Source organism: Diceros bicornis, chromosome 18 (assembly GCF_020826845.1).
Source record: "Diceros bicornis minor isolate mBicDic1 chromosome 18, mDicBic1.mat.cur, whole genome shotgun sequence".
NCBI lineage: Eukaryota > Metazoa > Chordata > Mammalia > Perissodactyla > Rhinocerotidae > Diceros > Diceros bicornis.
In genome coordinates, this window is record NC_080757.1 from 10,380,531 (window position 1) to 10,397,252 (window position 16,722).

General features: G+C 54.2%; 1 protein-coding gene across 1 annotated transcript; it reads right to left on the bottom strand.

Moving 5' to 3' along the window:
* Positions 1-330: 330 nt before the first annotated feature.
* Positions 331-13,599, bottom strand: GUCY2D (guanylate cyclase 2D, retinal). The gene is made up of 19 exons (XM_058559276.1): positions 12,885-13,599; positions 12,497-12,801; positions 9,824-10,175; positions 9,404-9,488; positions 9,022-9,124; positions 8,502-8,603; positions 6,814-6,894; positions 5,271-5,477; positions 5,027-5,183; positions 4,329-4,478; positions 3,516-3,664; positions 2,827-2,990; positions 2,551-2,743; positions 2,102-2,276; positions 1,709-1,807; positions 1,487-1,581; positions 1,227-1,312; positions 942-1,051; positions 331-377 (listed from the first exon to the last, which is right to left on the bottom strand). The coding sequence occupies exons 1-18, from the start codon at positions 13,597-13,599 to the stop codon at positions 958-960; spliced, it is 3,312 nt and encodes a 1,103-aa protein (XP_058415259.1). The 3' UTR covers positions 331-377; positions 942-957.
* Between the last annotated feature and the right edge of the window lie 3,123 nt (positions 13,600-16,722).

Here is a 16,722-nt window from a genome sequence, read left to right on the forward strand (position 1 = left end):
ATCCAATCTCAGATCCTCCTTCCTGGGGCCTTGAGAGGCCCCGGAAAGTGCCGAGCATCCCCTGATGGGCTCAGGATCACCGGGGCTGGGGGCCACATGCACAGTGCCCCGCATCCCAAAGCCAATTGTTCTGAAGTCCCTCTGTCAGTGCTGGGGGGTGTGGAAACAACCTAGGCCACGCCTCATCTTGCCATGGAGGGGAACCCAAGCCCAGAGAGTGCATGAGACTTTCCCAATGTCACACAGCTGGTTTGCAACCAGCTCTTGTAAAGGCCCAGAATCCGTTGAGGCAGAGCCGGACAGAAGCCACTGGTATCAGCCAGACTTTCAGTCACCTGTAGCAGCAACTTTCAGGAAAATGACCTTCTGGAATCATCCTGAGGGAAAGAGGAGTGTCTCAGAGGGACATCGTGGAAAGGGGTCAGGGGGTTCACCTAGGAAGGGGAGGGTCATGGATCAGAGTTTCTTGAAAGAGGGTAGTGGGCAGGGCTTCTGCTCTAACGGAACTCCAGGGGCAGCATTTACCTTGTCCTCTGGTGAATGCTGACCCCTAGAGTTCTGTCTCTTGTGCAGTGCACAGCCTGTGAGGCCTGGTGGGGAGGCCTGGTTAATACAGTGGGGGTCAGAGGAGAGGTCACAGAAGGCCATGATTACAGGGGTTCCCAAATCTGGATTTCTGAACCACTCCAGACCTACTGAACCAGAATCCCTGCGGCTGGTGCTTCCCTCCCAGGGGAAATGCCTGGGTTTAGGAACCAGCTTGCGATCATGAAATCAGAGAAGAACAGGGACACCTGGCTTGGGTGGGAAGTTTTGCAGGTAGTGCTGGGCCCTCAGGCTGGGGAAGAGGCACCTGTCCCCCAGGAAGCCTCTCCCAGCGGTGTATGTAGCCCCAGTCTGAGGGGAGACTGGAAGGGGGGCAGGAGGCGTAGGGGCAGCACCTGTAGGGGCCCGGCCTCATTTTCCGGAGAACTGGCCAGGCCTCGCCTTCTCCAGCTTTTGGCGCCGCTCAGGGGGAATCTCCTGCAGGCTGATGCCATGGTTGCTGGCCCTGCGGGCAAGGGGCCGGCAGCCTCAGAGAGGGGGAATTGCGGGTGGGAGGGCAGGGCCCAGGTCAGTGCTACTTCGCGCCGGACGGGGTCGGAAACGGGGCGGGACGCAGGGAGAAGGGGTCCACCCAGCCTGCGCCCTGTAACTCCCCCTGCCCGCCGACGCCGGCTCCTCACCCCGGTTGCAGGTCAGGCGGTTTGGGGATGGGCTTGTTGAAGCCGCGTCTGCCCACCAGCCAGTACGTGTCCTCGGCGCCCTTGCCCTGGGGAGACACCGGCGAGAGGAGGACTTAGGCGGGCTGGGGTGAAAGAGGGTGGATCTCTAGGTCGAGCGGAACCGGGAAACCTCGGGTCCCAGGTGCCGGAGCTGTCTTCCAATCCCCGCCCAGGAGGGGGCAGGGGCGGGGTCACGGGGTGGGGGCGGGGCCCGGCCTCACCTTCAGCTCCGTGCGGCCTCGCACCTCCACCTGGAAGCCCTCGTCCAGATCGCGGAGAATCTGCACGGTGCTCATGTTCACGTGGATGCGGTAAGCTGGGACCGAGGGAACGCCGTGAGCTCGCGACTCACCTCCCGCAGTCCCCCTCCCGGGCCGTCACCCCCTCGGACCCCGTGACGTCGCCCTACCTCCCCCAGCCCCTCTCGCCCCCGTCACACTCACGCAGCCCGGTGGACTCCATGCGCGAGGCAGTGTTGACCGTGTCCCCAAACAGGCAGTACCGCGGCATGGTGAGGCCGACCACGCCCGCCACGCACGGGCCTGCGGAGACGCGGGGGGTCGGCAGGCGGGGCCTGGGCTGAAGCTGGCCGCGCCTGGCGGCTGGGCGGCACCTGGGGCCTTAGGGGACTTCAGCACCCCATAATCTCCACCAGCTCCCCAGAGAAACACTCTCTAGTGTACCCTCTCAATTACAAGGAGTGTCTGCTACGCAAAGGCGGCTTCAGGACAGGTCCCCTCACCCACCCACTCCACGAGGCTGCCTCCTGTTTAGGAAATGTGGAGCCGGGCCCTAAAGAGGGAGATGGGCTGGAGCCCCGGAGGGCCGGGACTTACCAGAGTGCAGGCCGATGCGGATGCGCACGGGCACCTCGGGCATGTGGCGCATGCGAAAGGAGCCCACAGCACTGAGGATGTCCAGCGCCATGTTTGCGATCTCTGCCGCGTGCCGCTGCCCATTCCGCTGCGGCAGCCCCGAGGCCACCATATAGGCGTCCCCAATTGTCTCCACCTAGAGAAAGGGGTTGTGCAAATTCAGGACTGCGCACCCCTCTGACCCAAAGTGATTGTCCCTTGTCAGGAGGCCTAAACTGGGGATAGTGCAGACATCCTGGGGATCCGTCCAGCTGGGGGACTGAGCTGGGGACTGGCAGAAGAGATAAGGGACAAGAGGGCTGGGAAAGGAGATTGGGCTGGTGGCCTGGGGCAGGTGGGCTGGTGGCTGAGCAGAAAGGGCTGGGCTGGAGGCTGAAGCTGAAGGAGGGCTTGCCCCCTACACACCCCACCTTGTAGACATCGTGGGAGCCGATGATGGCATCGAAGAGCGTGTAGAGGTCATTGAGCAGGTCCACCACTTCGATGGGCTCACTCATGGCTGAGATGGTGGTGAAGCCCACGATGTCGCTGAAGTACAGTGTCACCTCCTCAAAGTACTCGGGCTCCACAGGTGTCCCCATCTTCAGGGCCTCAGCCACAGACCTGGGGATGGCAGGCCATGAGGTCACATGGAGTCTGGCCGGATTCCAGCTGCCCTCCCCACCCACCTCCCCACTGGCACCCACGGAGGCAGCATCTGCGTGAGCAGCCGGTCTGTCTTCTGCTTTTCCAGCTCCAGCTCCTCCGTCCGCTCTCGGATCAGGTCCTCCAGGTTACTGGAGTACTGCTCCAGCATCCGCAGCATCGAGTCAATGATGTTCGTCTTCCGGCCCTTGTTGATGCTCTTGAACTAGTAGGAGGAGGAAGCTGGTGGGGCTGCTGAGGACCTGCGTTGTCATGCCCATCTCATGGGGTGCACTGTGCCTGATCCTTTTCCCTCCATTCATCTTCTACTCACTAAGCCCCCCGGGGTGCTGGGCATTGTGTTTGCAGACATTATCAGGAGGCACATGGGAAATGGGGGTTCCAAGGGGTTAGCTGTTTTCAGCTAGTAATTGACAGGACACTGGAACCAGCCCAGCTTTGGACCCCCAGGCCAAGGGTCTTTCTGCCACACTAGGCTGAGCATAAACTTGATTCTCAATAAATATTATTAGAATTGAATTAAATATCTTTCTTACCCAGAGATCTGTCTCCTGTTCCAAGGCCTCCACAGCTCCTGTTCTAACTTTGCCCCCACCAAACCCCCAGTCCTCAGGCTACCCCTTAGGAAGTAGACTGGAAGGTCAGAGGTCCTGCCAGCCTGCCTTCCTGCAGCATCCCCAGGCTGCTGACAAGAGGCCAGCCCAGCCCTCCCCCAATCCCAGCCCCTGACCAGGTCAAAGGTGCTGTCCATGGAGGGCCGAAGGTCCGGCTGCTCTGCCCAGCACTGTTTCATCAGCTGGATGCACTCCATGGGCGCCTGGTCCATGGACACTGAGGGCCGACACAGCGGCGGGGGGCTCTGCAACCTCTGCACCACTTCTGGAGGCATGAGGGGACCGTGAGAGGGGGTGCCCCAGAGCGGAAGCCACCTCTGACTCTGGCCTGATTGTTGAAGCCCAAGATGAGGGGACTGGAAGGGGACCCTTTAATCAGAGCTTCAGTAAGTGGGGGAGTATAGTGTGGAGCCAGGTTGCTGCCAGTAACAAGAGGATTCTGAACCCTGGGGGGCGGGGGGCAGTAAGAAGTGACAGGCAAAGAAACTAATATTTATTGCATGTAAGAAAAGTGAGAGGGTGATCAAGTAACTTGCTGAGTCCTATAGGTGATAAGTAATATGGATTTGAACCAGATCCGACTGCTCTCTTCCCTCTTTCTCCTCACTCTGCTGCCTCCTTGGGGCCCCTAAGAACCAGCGATGAGCCTGCTCTGTCAGCTGGGGAGGCAGGTTTGGTCCAGGATCAGGACAGAGGAAACCTGTGAGGTCTGGGCACGGAAGAGCCGCCCCCTCCCATCCTGATGCTTGGCCCTCCACTGCCCTGCTCTTTCAGATCCCAGCTTTAAGGGAGGCCCACATAATTAAGTCTCATCACCTGGCTTTAGGGAAAAGAGGGAGGCTGGGTCTGGTCTGGGCCTGCCTAACATCTGGGTGCCTTTCTGACCCAAACGCTATGCGAGGGGCGTCCTCTGCGAAGGGCGTCCGTACCCTCTGGAGTCAGCTCCAGCATGGCGTAGGGGGTGCTGCGGCACACGACCTCCTGAATGATGATGCCTAGGCTGAAGACGTCGCCTGCCAGCGTTCCCTGGCGCTCCAGGGCCGGGTCCCGAAGCAGCTCTGGGGCTGTCCATAGCTGGTCTGGGGATGGGGAAGGGGGCTTGGGCATGCGGAGGGCCTTGAGGGCGCTTGGGACAGACTCCCACTCTCACCAGAAAACCTAGGCTTGCACCGCTCACCAACCCCCCAGTCTGAGTCTAGCCCTGCAGCCTGGAAGTTAACAGCTATCCCCAAGAGAAACTACCAGAAACCCAAAGCCTGTCTCAGAGAAAGCCGGCGCTCACAAATAGGCCCCGCTCTTCAAACTGGTGCCCAGGGAAGACTCCGCCCTTTGGCACAAGCCCCGCCCTTAGGCAAAGCCCCACTTAGAGCCGACTCCGCAGCAAAGGCAGGGACTCCGCCCCTCAGGCACAATTCCCGCCCCCTAACAAGCCCCCGCCTCCCCAGTCACAGAGCCCACCCTGCTCATCTCAGAGGTCCCAAGACCTTTCCCTAGCAGGAGGTGTGTCCAGTGGATGTGGGATGGCTAGAGTGTGAAGGCAGAGGGAGGGAGGCAAGGAGGGGCCCTTGAAATAATGGGGATCTCGGCGGGATGCTCGTCCTTGCGGGAGGCAACCGGGGTTTCCTACCCTCCGCGCTGGGAGGCTCCGGTAACACCTTCTGCGCTTCCAGCAGTCGCCCGTGGCCGTGGTCGGTGACTTTAAGCACGAACCTCCCGTCCACCACGCAGTTCCGTGACTTCAGCCGCCCGTGGGCCACGCCTCGATGGTGTAGATACCTCATTCCCTGGAAGGGGTGAGGTACGAGGCAGCCTCAGCCCGAGAGGTTCCCTTGCCCTCTCCTCCCTGCACCCCCCTCCCCCCACACACACACCTTGATGAGATCCAGTAGGAGGGAGGACTTGAACATCCAGTCCAGCTTTATGTCTTTGTGGGCGAGCAGGTCGTGGAGGGAGCCCCGGGCACAGTGCTCTGAGACCACAGCCAGCATGCCTTCCCTGGGGGCGGCGGCGCCGTTGGTTCCCCCCGCCAGGAAGAGCCCCAGGTAGAGAGCCACATTCTCATGCCGGAGCTCGCGGAGCTGAGAGGGGGAAAGTTAACAGGCATGTTCTGTCCTGGGGGCAATGTGGGGAGGGGCTGTGATTTAGGTCTGTTTTTGAGTATCCAAACTCGGAAGATGGAATAAAAATGGTAAATGGAACGGTCTATAGGGCATATAGGGGTACTTTCTTCTACAGATGACTTCTTTTTCTGGAGAAGACAACATAGTCAAAGGCCACTGTTCAAATACTGAGCATGGTATAGCTTCATGTTATAAATGAAAAGACAACCTTGCGCTGGTAATCAGGACCCAGGCAGGTTCTGATTTATTAACCATAAGACTTTGAACTGCCCACAGTCTTAAGGGAAAACACCTCATGAAGGAGAAGCCCTTGGCACCACCACCCTCCCCTTCTGATGTAACAGACTTTGCAGGGAGAAGCTGCATTACTTTCAAGAAACACCAGAAATGGCTTGTGTCAGCGACTCAGCCAGGGGCCGCTTCCCTCGGTTACATCATTGTGTCAGATACGTCTGAGACATCCTCCCCAGGTTAGTGAAGGAGGGACAGAGCAGCCAAGCTGTGGTCCCAGAGGAGCCATCAACAAGGCCACACCCACTCCGCAGGACTGAGTGCCCTCACAATCTGGCATACTGGGAAAAAGGGAGCTAGCAGGTGCCAGGTGCCCTTTCTAGCTTTTCTTTTGTCCACGTGCCCAGTAAGCGGCTTCTTTTCATTTTAAACACCTGCTGTTAAATGGCGATTTTTTTTTTTTTTTTTTAAGTCCATTGACCCATGCAAGTAGTCCACTTAAGTCAGTCTGCAGCTGTGACCAATAGCTCCTGTGGCGATGTCAGGGAAGGAAGGAGGCCTTCCTTCCTGTTGGGGGGAATAAGGCATTAAGGTTGGAAGGACGAGAATAAGCCAGTTTATAGCCAACTTTCCACTTCACTCAGAATGTATCAACTAGGACATTTTGTGTACAGAACTGGAAATCCACTTTTCATCTTCTATCATTCACTCAACAAACATTCATTGAGTCTCTCTAATGTTCTAGACACTGCTGGGTGCTGGAAATACAATGGAGGGGGCAGGAGGGAAGTCCTAACAGCTTACAGACAAGCAAGGAAGGCAGATAAGCAATAAGCAAGCATTCAGATGAACATACAATTACAAATTATGATAAGAACATCAAAGGAAAAAACTAGTGTTATGAGAGAGCATAATGGGAACCTGCTTTAGAAATGAGGGGACACTTTACTGAGACCTCTTGTTCTCTCACACATTGGGGCCGAGCTCTGTACACAGTTGCAAAGAGAAGGCAAGGAGGGAGGAGATGATGGCCACCACACCCTATCACAGGCCCAGCTCTCACCTTGGAGAAGGCTGTCTTGGTTGCTGGGCGGATAGCTATGTGCTGATCCCCTGGGAATTTCTTCAGCCAAACCCAGTCTCCCTGGGGCAGAGAGATGGGAGTAGGGAAGTCAGTTTCTTCAAACCCCCTAATGCAAGGAGGCCTAGAGTCCCCACATTTTCATTGGCCCACTGCCCCAGAACACATCTTCCATATGACAAAGAGCGTCGGGAGCAAGGGGTTTGATGTCTGTCAGTCCACTTCACAGCCAGCTGCGTGAGAGCCCACCCCTGGTTAGAGAGATGCAGAAGGCCTGTATGGCCTCACCACCCCAGATGCGCTCACCAACAGCTCTATTAAGCGAGCTCTTACCACCACAAATGTCATTGAAATCACAGCACTCATCACCATCTGTTGCCATGAGAGAGCACTGTGCTGGGAGTCAGGAGTCTGGGTAGATCAGTCCTTATTATAGACTAACTGTGAAGTACAGGCAGCTCCCCTCCAGGCTATGGGCCTCATTGTCCTCAGCTGTTGGCAAGGCCATTCATGGGCGTGCCACCTGCACAGTCAAACAGGGCCCTATGCTCGGAAGGGCCCGAGCTTGGTTCAACAATTTACCATCGTCGTCTTGAAAGAACAAGGGGCCCTTCATTTTTATTTTGCCCTAGACCTTGCAAATTATGTAGCTGGCCTTGTCTATTGGTAAGGGATTTGGACTAGAAGGGAATTTGGGGGGTTTGGTAGTGACCCCTAAAGAGCATTTGGAAATAAATGTGGAGACATTTTTAATTGTCAGGAGAACTGAGGTTGCGTTTAGTGTACAGAGTCAGAGACAAGAGACACTAAACATTCTTCAAGGCACAGGAACATACAATGAAGAACAACCTGCCCATAATGACAATAGTGCCCCTCTGAGAAACGGCCGTGATGGCCTCTAGGTGACACCCTACGAGCCTCTGCATTCTCTCTGTGACCTAACACTCAGGAGCTCTAAATCTCCCCTCCTCTCTTGATTGGCTGAGCTCTCTCAGCGCTCTCTGACTCTGTTCTCATTGTCTCCCACCCATCCCACCACATTCCGATTTGCTGACCCCATAGTTAGTGGCCTAATGTCCGTGTGTGACTTTCTTTTCCCCTCTAAGGTTTGCTATTCCTGAGTCTGATCTGAATTGGGTGGAAATGCTGGGTGGGGCCAAGACATGAGCCTGGCTGGAGTCAGGGAGAGACCTGTCTGGAAACTCCCCATCCTGAACAATGCATGCCCTGGAAATGTCCTTTTTGTGACCATGAGACCACATCCCAGATGCCCCCCTGCCCCAATGTAACCTGAAGGCTTGGATCATTGAGGGGCAGGGCCAGAGGCTCCCAAAAGGGTGGGGGATGGCCTCAGAAGCCATCATGTTCCCCGCCAGCTCAGGCCTCCAGCCTCTGAGCCGCTGTGATTGGCCTCTAAGGAGCCCTCACCCGGATAACGGCTAAGGGAAAATCCTGGGGCTGGGTGGATTCCCAGATGCTCCCCTAGGGAATCCATGACCTCTCCCTAGATTCCATTCTGGGCTCCTATCCCTATTTCCCGGAACCTGCAGAAAACGACACAACTGCTACCTCCCTAGAGAGGGTGCCTCCTCTCTGCCCCGGACCTGAGCATCCCTCCTCTCACCGCCCCTCCAGGAAGAGAGCTCAGCCTGGCTGGGGGTCAGGCTCACCTCATAGAGGCCAATGTTGGAGCTATCCGCGGGCTGGCTGGGGACGCTGCGAATGTCTGACACGCTGCGGGCAGCCAGACTTGATCGACTCCCCTGCACCACCTGGAGGATAGAGGTCAATGCAAGGGCTCAAAATATACTGTGGGGCCAGAGTCCTGGGTTGAGGTCAGGCTGAGTTCTGGGGATTAAAGAGTGGAAGGGAAGGAATCTTGATTATGCAAGGTGATAATGACATTACTTCCCAAGTGCACCGCACTTTACAGTTTACAAAACAAACATATTCATTTTCCTGTTGGAGCTTCAACTGCCCCAGGAAAGCAGCCAGCACAGGGGCTGTTACCCTCATTGCACACATGAGGGTGCTGATCCCCAGAGCTCAGACCTAGGACAGAACTAGGACAGAAACCAGGCCTTCCCAGGTGGGGGCTGAAGTGAGGCTGGCCCAGGGCGGGACCAGATATAAAGGGGAGGATATACAAGGCAGATATACAGCTGAATCCCCATTCCCTGCCTCCCCCACCTTTCGAGAGCTGCCCCCCTGAGGGTGGAGGAAGGTGATGTCGTCCAGAGTCAGGATGATCTTGTTGGGGCCAGAGACCATTTGGATGTGAAGTAGCCGGTGCCTGGTAGGGAAAGGAGGTCATCTCCACAAAGGGGACCAAGGTCCATGAGAAGGGGCCACCAAGGGAAAATTTTGGCTCAGGGGAGGGCAGTCATCCCCAAATCAGGCATCCCCTGGGACTCTGCCAGCCCTCCAGGATGCATCCTCCTTTTCCCCTCCAAAAAAATCCTCCCTTCTTCTGCTCTTGAGTGAGCCCCGCCTGCTGTCTTTGCTGCACAGATGCATTTCTGACAGCTAGAGAGCCAAGCTCACTTCCTACCTACCTCTGTCTCCTACTCACCTCACATAATGGGCCAGGAAGGCCCCTGCCAGCCCCACCCCAACCGCCAGGAGGAAGCTGATAAAGACCAGGCGTGGCTCCACTCCTGGAGAGGCAGTGAGAGGAGGGACGCTGAGGACTGCAGTGAGGGGAGGCACCCTCTCCAGGGAGGCAAGCAATCATGTCAAAGGGGGATGGGAGCCAGGAACCGGATCTACGGAAAGGCCATGGGTTCCGCAAAGGAGAGTGCCTGGGAATGCTAGAAAGGTTCCCAGAGAGCGTTGGGGGCTCGGCAAGAGAGGAGTCCTGCATGAGCCAGAGGGCTGAGGAGGACGTGGAAGGGCCTCTAAGAGGAGTTACAGGACGAGAGTTCACTCTTTGACCACTACGTGGAGGGTCCATGGTCACTGTCCCAGTGGGGGCTGGTGTGCTAGCCCTCACCTCCGTTACAGATGTTGTCTGGGTCAAACCAGCACCAGGGGTCGGGCCCAGGTCCCCGTCCCCCTCTAGGGAAATGCACGGGGGTCCCAGCGGAGCGGAGGGAGCCCCGGGTGGGATCCAGCATGTATGTGGCAAACAGCCGGTCCCCCGCGGCATCCGTGTCCAGCAGTACAAACGGGGGCTCCTCGGCTCCTCCCAAGGCCCCGCAGAAGCCGGGGATCTGAGCATCCCGGACGTGGTGGGCCACGGCTGTTCCGGACACCCAGCTGCCACCTGCAGCTGCTCGCGCTCGCACCACGCCGCCCGCCAACAAGTAGACCGCGTCGTAGATGGTGCCGAAGAGTGGGGATACCTGGGGAAGGAGAGTAGCGGGCCCTGGGTTCGGGGTGACGATCTGTAAACAGACAGGAAGGCCCCACCTATCCTTTCACAGAGCCCTTCAGGCCCTTTAAGCCTCGCGCATATTCGCTGTTCCCACCTCCTAGATAGTGGTTGCCCAAATCCCTCCCCCTCCCCAGTTATCTCTTCCTCTCTCCCCATTGGCTATCCTACTCCTTTTCCCCACCGACCTTCCCTCTCTTTAGGATCCTTAGGCTCTTCTCATCTTTGGTTAATTCTAACTCTCCCTCATCTACAGCCCTTCTCTTCTCTTTCCTGTTGGTTTCTCTGCACATATTTTTTTAACTTTTTAAAATTGAGGTATAATTGTCATATAACATTATATTAGTTTTGGGTGTACAGTATAATGATTTGATATTTGTATATATTGCAAAATGATCAATATGATCCCTGTATATATTTTACTACTCTCATTATCCACTATTCACCTAAAAGCCTCTTTCCCATCTTTTGGTTGGCTTCTATTTTCTATTTTTCCTTCTTTTCTTTTCAAGGCTACCACCTGATTTCATCGAGCCTCTCTGTTATTCCCAGTTCCCATCTCTCACAGTAAAGCACTAGGGGGTTATCCGTGTACAAGACAGAGGCCCTGTCCCAAGGCCTCTTTTGTCTAGAGGAGGAGACAGACGGGATGTTAAAGCAGTGCACTGAGTACGGGGAGGCATATCTGAGGGAGCTTCAGAGACAGGAAACAGGGCCCCAAGCCAGGCTGGTGGAGGAGGAGAGGCTTCCAGAAGAAGTGACCATCCCTCAGGGGATGAGTCAGAATTATCTGGGGTTGGGTAGGGACAGGAGAAAGGGAACAGTACACCCAGCAACACAGAGATAAAAGAGAAAGACACATTTAGGAAACCCATTTAGCTCACTCTGGCTGAAGTTCAAGGAAGATGGAAGAGAGGAAGACAGGAGACCTGGTGAACCATGTGAAGAGACCTGCATCTGTGCAGGGTGAGAGAAGCCACTAGGAGGCTTTGAACAGGGGTGTGACACAGTGAGATTTGTCAGATTTCTGAAGTTCTGATTGTTGATCTGATTGTTGGGTGGAGAAAGGCCTGGAGCAGGTGAGAGTTGAAGCAGGGACCATCTGGGAGATTTTGTTTTGGGACTTGGGCCAGAGGTGCTATGGCCTGAACCAGGGCAGTGACAGCGAAAATGGAGGAAGTGGATGGATTCTAATGACCCTTAGGAAATAAAAGTGACATTACTTGGTGTCTGGATGTAGGGGGAAAAGGTCAGAGGAATCAAGGGTGACTTCCAAGGGTCTCACTTGGGCAGCTGGGTGGAAGGCTGTGCTACTTACTGAGAACTGAAAAGTTTTTTCCTCCATCCATCTTTCTCCATCTGCCTTCCATCCCATCTCACCACTGTTCCTAACTCTTGTTCTTCTCTTCTTATTGACCATTCCCATCCTTTCTCCCCATTGGCTACCCCAAATCCTCTTGAAGGAGACTAGGGGCATTTGTGGGAAATATTTTAACCCCCTTACCTCACAGTCTCTCTCACGTGCTCCCCTTTGAGTAGGGTCTTTGTGCTGGTTAGTTTACTGCCCACTGACATCTAAATTCCCTTCTATCTTAGTGGTTTCTATCTCAAAAGAGTAATGTCTATCTCCCCTTTTGTGAATGGAGTGGAGCTAGATGGTCTGAACTGGGATTCTGGGTTCTCACGGAATCCTGGGTATTAGCTGGTTGCTGGGAATAAGCTGTGGATCTAAATGATTATGGAAGCCCCTGCCTCCACATAAGGCCTTCTGCTTCTCACAAGATGTCAAGGCCCTCAAAAAGTGAAGACCACCAGACGAAACCCCAGAGCAAACACCTCTGAACTGGGCATGAAGGTTGGTCTGCATCCTACCTCCTTCCTGCTCTCTTAAGAACACCGACTATTTATTATAGACTGTACGTTGTGGTGGTGTTGGAAGTGGGTTTACTTTTAAGTAGGCTACAAAAGATGTTGCAGTGTAGAGTTCATTAGAGTTTACTCCTTGGAGTTGGGCTTGAGGGGTCTCATGCCTGCTCTGTAGGAGCAATCCTCATACACTAAGATGCCCCAAGCCTCTACATCCCCCAGGAAACTCCGGAACAGCTAGAGCTGCTAGTTATTCTCTCCCTGTTGGCATCCTCCTCCTCTCTCCCATCTCTCCATCCTCCTCTCATTCCATTGGCTCTATCCACTTCTTTTCCCATTGTCTATTGCCTCCTCGCCTCCCTTTGGCTATCCCCTGCTCTCTTCCCCGGCTCTCCTCCCCTCTTTCCTCCTCCTTGTTCCCTCTACCTGCTGCAGGTTGAGGTCAGAGGGCAGCTCCTGATGCTCTTGGGCCCTGCGGAGGCTGTCCAGGATGCTGCCTCCCGGGGGACAGTGGCGAGTGAGGGTGAGCACCGCATCATGGGCCCTGCGAAGCTGGGAGCTGTTGGCAAGCACCGCTAAGGCCTCCGGGCCTGGGGACAAGGCATAGTGGAGCGTGTCGAAGGGCAGGAAGACCAGGGAGCCATCGGCCAGGCCCAGCTCCTCTGCGGCCTCCAGTAGGCAGCGCTGCTCCTCGCCGCCCAGCAGCACGGAGTGCATCACCATGATCACTGCTGCGGACACAGAGACTCCGCTCACCGCCCGTTCCGCTACCCGCGGGACTGCCGACCTCCCCGCACCCTGCAGGGGAGCCTACCTCTGACTCTGGGCCCGTCCCGGACCCTCCTCAGGGCCTCCCGGGCCCCAGACAGGTCCGAGGGCTCCATGGAGGTCACTAGGGCAACGGGCAGACCCCGAGCCCTGAGTGCAGTGGACAGTGCGCGTCCCGCCTCCACCCACAAGTCCTGGGGGGCGGTGACCAGGGCCACGTGCGCCCAGCGGAACTCGCGAAGGAGGGCGTAGAGGGCATCCGCCGCGGGTGTCACGGCCGGAGCCGTGGTGCCGGCCGCTCGCGTCCCAGGACAGCCCCAGGGCACCAGCGCGACCCCCGCCTCTTGGGCCAGGAGCTCGGCCGGCCGGCAGGCTGCAGGGTTCACCGGACCCACGAGGCCGGAGACGTGGGCCAGCGCGGAGGACACCGCCCCCAGCGAGCCTGGCGTCCGGCACGGCTCGGGCAGCAGCGCGACCTCGAAGCGGGGGCCGCCTTCCAGGGCAGGGTCGTGGTTCAGGCGGGCGGCGGCCAGGCGGGCGGCCAGCTCCGGGCGGGCGCGGGCGAAGATGGGGTCGCAGGCCCAGGGGCCCAGCACCCCCACTCTGAATACGGCGGAGAGGGCGGAGGGAGGCAGGAGCAGCAGCAGCAGCAGGAGCCGGGGCAGGGTCCGGAGAAGGCAGCGCGGAGACCGAGCCCACCGCGCGGGGGCGCAGAGCCGGGGGTCGAGAAGCCCACCTGCGAGGAGGGCACAGGCGCTCATTGCCGGCTTCTAGGAGCATAAAGAGCGCAGGATGAGCGGATGAGACGCCCCAGAACTCCCTCTGCAGTCCCCAGTTTCTCAAAGCCCAGTTTACCCGTGGAATGTCTCCCCTTCCACATCCCCCTCTCCAGGCTTGGACAACGGTATGGGCTCAGGGGTGCAGCCTGGAAGAACCCCGCGCTTTGCTCTGCTTCCCGTTTCCCCCTTGTCTGCCCCTCCCCCCTCATCAGAGCCGTCGGGGCTCAGTCGGGTCACGCCCACGCCCCTCCATGGCCTGTCCGGGGCAAAAGGGACTTGGAATCCGTGAGGAGGGACCTTTGTCACTCACCGGAAAGTCCGGAGCGGCCCAGGGCTGGGGTGAGGGGTCACAGGGCCGATCCTGCTTCTGACGCCCTCCCCCAGGTCTCCTTTGCCAGGGCCCGGGACGGGGAAGTGTGGGAACAGCAGGCCAGAGCGCTTAATCTCCCCAAGCTGATTAGGGTCTCTTAATCAGGCAGGAAGGGGCTGGTGGAGGATGAGGCTCCCTAGGGTGGGATCCATCCTTGCTTCCAAGCAGCCAGCCAGATTCTTTCCCCTCCATGCTGCCCCCTCACCCCCAGCCCCCTACAACTCCCAGCATAAAAGCAGCTGCAGGCCCCCCTTTCAGGCCACTGCCATGCTACCCTTCTCAGCTTGGAAAGCAAAAAGATGTGCCCACGGACACTTCTGGGGGATCAGTCTTTGGGTGGGAGTTCTCTCAGTCCCATTCCCTCCAATCTTGTTTCCAGTTCTTCTAGCCGAGTCCAAAGCCTATCCCTTGGCTGGCAAAGTCTACACCCCAGAGACCAAACCCAAACCTGTCTCAGTCTGCCTTTCTTTCCTCACCTGCCCACACTTGATTCTCTGACCTCTGCTTTTCCATGCCTAGAAAACCATGCCTTTGGCCTTGGGAAAGGCAGAGCCCCAGGAAGTGATGGAAAGAGCTCTGACCTTGGGCAGACCTGGGTTCAAATTCCTCCTTACTGGCTTTGTGACCATGGCAAAGTTGCTTAATCTCTCTGAAGGTTATTGTGAAAATTACCTGTGACAATGAATATAGTTGCCTGCATGACAAAAATGGATAAGACAATTTTAAAGAAGAATATGATGGAATACTTGTCCTACCATATATCAAAATTTATTACAAAACTATAATAAGACAGTGTAGTATTGCTGCAGGGATAAACAAATAGACCAACGCGACAGAATAGAGAGCACTGAAACTAACCCAGCAAAAGTGGAAATTTGACGTATGAAGAAGTGGACATGTCTTATCAGTGGGGTAAGAATGAGCTATTCCACAAATGGAGCTGATTAGTCAGCCATATGGGACGGGGAGGGAGGAGAGAGCATTAGATCCCCATCTCACACTATACAAAAGGTTAAAGACATACATAAAGACAAAACATAAAAGCTTTGAAATGAACAATTTTTCAAGCGTCGTGGCAAAGATTGGATCAGGCAAGAGTCCTCAATGGATGCTAAAGCTAGGGAGAAATTTTGAGGAGGAGCAGGATATTTGCATGTCTTGAAGTGTCTCGCTACAGATGGCTTATGAGTTGGAAAGGAGAAAAAAAACAAAAAGCAGTACTTGTAGAGTCGAGAAATCGGGCAACACTTCGACCAGGTGATCAAAACAAACCAATGGGGGGCAGATAGACATTGTGTGCCTCCAGATGTGGTACCCTGAGAAAAACACAATACTACACCTGTTTAATACTGCATAGATGCAGTACCACATGATAGGCATCTATGCAGGCTTCCAGCCAAGAGTGCATTTCATCAGTCTAATCGTGAGGCAACAGTAGATAAACACAAAATGAGGAGCATTCTACTAAAAAAAACAGTAGGGGCCTGTATTCTTCAAAAATGTCGATATCATAAAAGACAAATAAAGGTTGAGGAACTGTTCCAGACTAAAAGAAGCTAAAAAGACATGATAATTAAATGCAATACCTGCCTCTAGTTTGGCACCTGTACCAAAGAGTTTTAAAAAGTGCTATAAGGTTATAGGACTTATAAATATGTATAAATGTTACAAAGAAAATTAACATCAAATTTGTCAACTGACAAAATATGAATATGAATATTTTCATATGTTATGAATGGGAGATTTAATAAAAGTGTTTTATCAATGTAAATTAAAAAATTTTTTTTTTGCTCAGGAAGATTTGCCCTGAGCTAACATCTGTGCCCATCTTCCTCTATTTTGTATGTGGGTTGCTGCCACAGCATGGCCACTGACGAGTGGTGTAGGTCCACACCTGGGAGCCAAACCCAGGTTGTCAAAGCGGAACACTCCAAACTTGAACACTAGGCCACGGGGACAGCGGCCTATCAATGTAAATTTTTAACAGTACTGTAGTTATGTTAGAGACTATCCCTATTTGTAGGAAATACTCACTGAAGTATTTAGCTATGAAGCACCATAATGTATGTAACTTACCCTCAAAGAGTTCATAAAAAATATATGTATATATTATATATCATATATATTACATATGATGTGTTATATATATTATATGAATCAAATGATAAACAAATAAAGTAAAATGTTAACACTAGGTGAATCTGGGTAAAAATTATATGAGTGTTCTTTGTACAATTTTTATTTTTGCAACATTTTATAAGTTTGAAATGATTTCCAAATAAGAGTTAGTAAAAAACTTTTACATAAAAAAGAGAATGTCTTTATCAATTCAGGGTAGCAAAGGATTTCTTAAATAAATCATATAAAGTACAAACCGTAAAGGAAAAGACTGATAAATTTGAAAACACTAAAATTAAAATTGCTGGTCAGAGAAGCATATCACAGAGAGAAAACGTAAGCCACCAACAAGAAGAAGATATTTGCAAAACATTAACAAACTATCAAAAATATATATGATATGAAAAAGATAACCCAGTCGAAAAATGGGCAAAGGGTATGAACAGGCAAGTCATAAGAAGAGCCTAAGGAAAAATGGTCAACCTCACCAATAATCAAGGGAATGCAAAATAAAACCATGAAATACCATTAGCATCCATCAGATTGGCAAAAATAAGAAAGTGTGACAATACCAAACGTTGGTGTGGATATGAGGAAAAACACAAACCCTATATTTT